Below are 3,203 nucleotides of genomic sequence, written 5' to 3' on the forward strand. Positions count from 1 at the left end.
GAGAACAGAGTTAGAAGGATTCGCCCCAGCTCAATCCAGTTGTCATTTGTGTAAACTTGCACTTCAAAATATAAATTGTAACATGTAATAGTTATTGAATAAAGTACTATTTTTTTAATAAGGTTTTTATTAATAAAACAAAATGTAAAAAAAAAAATTTATTTCATTATAAAAGTATCATAAAGTTGAAATACATTACTTAAAGCACAAACACTCCCACTGTTTGAATGATATGGACATCTTGGCTCCATTTTCTGCAGAGCTGGTTGTTCATCAAACTCCAAAACTGGGGATAGACTATACTTTTTGATGTACTGTGACTTTTCTCGCCCTTTAACATAAACAGCATTAACGCCTCTTGTCAAATGTTGGATAATATTATGGAACTGGTGTACTGGTGTAAATCCGTGATTCCAGTTCAATCCATGATGGTTATTCATCAACCAAACAGCTTGATTATAATATTCAGGACCCAATAATCGTATCGGATATGGTGGTTTAAAAAAAAAATGACTAATTTTTTGACCATCATAACTTGCAAACTCTTTCACGATAAACTTATTTTTTTCGGTAATAAAACCTTGGACATCTACTATTAAGCACATGATTACAGACTGAGTTTGTGTAGTGCATAATTTGTATTTTTAAAAGAATTTTCAGTCATGCGCATGAGAGAGTTTCGCATATAATGCCATAATTAGCACCTGACCCTTATACAGTCCTCATACGGGAAGTCTCTCATTAGATACAATTTTACAACACCTGTACCTGCTCTTTGCATACAGCTGCTCCCTATTTAAAACAAACTCCCTAATTTTCAGGTGCTCATTAATTTGCATACAGGTGCTCCCTAATTTGCATTCACCTGTTTTGTATAATATAAATATTTTACAATTGTTTCACAATTTTTGTTAGAGGGTTATATGTGAATTCTTTCTCGTGAAGTATTAGACAATAGGCTGAGATATCAGAGGTTGTTGGTTCATCTGTCTCAAATTCTATACGAAGCACAACAGATCCGGATTGAATTACTTCTTTTTGACGAGAGCAGTCAATGTGTATAAGTGGAGCAATTGTTTTAAAGTCAATTGGATTAAATATGGGTTGGTTTAAGGTCATGTGATAATAACTCTTCTGGAAATTGGCAAACATTTCATATAGTTTGGCAAACCTATTAGTCTTAAAATCTAGTTGAAGATCATTATAGGGATACCTCTCAGAATTTAAAAACACTTTAATATTCTTTAAAGTGCAATGATCAAATTTACTCATATCTTTTGTTAATTTTGATTTTCTGTTATTTTGAAAAGCAACAACAATGTGTCGTGGAGTTTCTATTTTGGTACTAGTCCGCACTGACCATGTGTGACGTGTAGAGTTATTTAGGGCTGGATATTCAATCATTTGCCAACTTCGAAATTTAATAGGTAGTTCTTGGTTTGTATGTGAAATTTTGTTTAGTCGCAACTGTTCTCGAATACTAGGAGTTACATGTGGTACCTCCCAATATAATTTAGTAATGTCAATTTTTGGACGCTCAGTCTCATCTTCGCTTACTACTGCATCAATATCATCATTTGATCGAATAAGTATCAATTCTTGTTTCATGTTCATAATAATTTTTCTAAAATCTTCAAAAAATCCGGATAATAGTCTTAAAGGTATACACACATTAAAGTTTCCATTTGAATCTACCAAAACATTGTTTTTAGGGACTTCACTATTATTTTCCATTCTACTCATTTTTGGAAACCAACCAGCATTTTCCAATAGCAAGCTTTGATTTTCGTTAAGGCTAAGATAGTTTTTAATACTTGATACTAATCCTACATCACGTACTGAGTCAATTATTACCCCATTTAATTCAAAACGTAGTTCACGAAACAAGTAAGCTATACTATTATTAATAAATTTTATTTTGGTTGGTGTTTTATTGTCATGTGTGGCTAATTTGCCCTCAATATAGAGGAAACTATTTGCTGGAAACGTCAAACTATCCAAATCTTGTACTGAAATACGGATTTCATCATTGTATCCCAATTTTCCAGGAATGTATGGTTGATAAGTGTGGAACTGATAATCTTCAATAGTGTTATCATTAAAAGGTTGACCAGTAACGTGAAGAATTTCCATTATACCAAGACTTTAAATCCTAACGATTGAAGAAAGCGACGATTAGATGGAGTTATTTGTTTAAAAGGTAATCTCCTTTTATATGATTTTGGTAGAGATGGAGTTATTTTTGTAGAAGGTAATCTCTTTATATATGTTTTTGGTTCGCGAGAAAAAACTAAAACCATTATATACGTTTTCTAAGATGTAGATTTACAGTAACCTCCTCCCCTCCAAAGTCAACAAGTTTACCTGCTTGGTTGATAATTTTTACTGTAAGGTTAGAGATTGTTTTAATACTCACTGGATAATACAAAATATTTTGGGGTACCTCAACTATTTTATACCCAGTTGGTACGGTTGGGAAGAACTGATGGATAATGTGAACTGGATTTCCGTTTAAATAGGATCCTGATGCTATGTTACAGTCAATACATAATGCGTTTGCACCCCAAATCTCCACTGGGTTGTCTGAGATATGTATCTGGTTTGCTGCTAGTAGCCCTGATTTAAATCCAAATAATTTCCCAATAGAATTCGCGGGAAGAAATGAAATTTCTCTATTACTATTAATTATAACTTTGGAGGATGATAACTGTGGAGTAATTTCTATAGTCGCATCACTATCTCTCTTTTTCATGTTTTCTTTTATAAGTTTTGTAATATCATCTAATTCATAAGACCCCTTTGGTAATTTATAGGTATAAGTAACATTTCGTATATTCCAGAGAAAAATGTTATTGTTTTCATCGATATTTGGAATACTATTAAAACTATAAAAACTAGTTACCCCAATTTCGTAATCGAATTCATCTTCAAGGTAAATCGGAGGATTAAAACTATAACTCAGATTTGAAGCGTTCCCAGTAAGCGTAAAGTTGAAAGACATTGTTTTAAAACGTAAACAATCAATGTTTGCTATTTATAGTAGTTGTATAGAAAATCTAAGGAGTAATGACCACACCTGTATGAGTCGTTTTGGATTTTATCATAATTGTAATATATTTTTACATCGCCATTACTTAAAAAATACTTTATTACGCTTTTTGGAGGGGGTAAGTCTCCATAAGAATCAAAGTAAATTACGTTAG

The 3,203-nt window shown here is 32.2% G+C and overlaps 1 protein-coding gene across 1 annotated transcript; it reads right to left on the reverse strand.

The window, feature by feature from the left end:
• Window positions 1-888: 888 nt before the first annotated feature.
• LOC140446404 (uncharacterized) lies at window positions 889-2,133 on the reverse strand. Its single transcript, XM_072538951.1, has one exon. The coding sequence runs from the start codon at window positions 2,131-2,133 to the stop codon at window positions 889-891; it is 1,245 nt and encodes a 414-aa protein (XP_072395052.1).
• Between the last annotated feature and the right edge of the window lie 1,070 nt (window positions 2,134-3,203).

The sequence above is a fragment of the Diabrotica undecimpunctata genome, chromosome 7, assembly GCF_040954645.1.
Source record: "Diabrotica undecimpunctata isolate CICGRU chromosome 7, icDiaUnde3, whole genome shotgun sequence".
In the NCBI taxonomy this organism is placed as follows: domain Eukaryota; kingdom Metazoa; phylum Arthropoda; class Insecta; order Coleoptera; family Chrysomelidae; genus Diabrotica; species Diabrotica undecimpunctata.

Excerpts from the sequence above, each read along its gene's own strand:
- LOC140446404 (XM_072538951.1), bottom strand. The coding sequence starts at position 2,133 with ATGGAAATTCTTCACGTTACTGGTCAACCTTTTAATGATAACACTATT.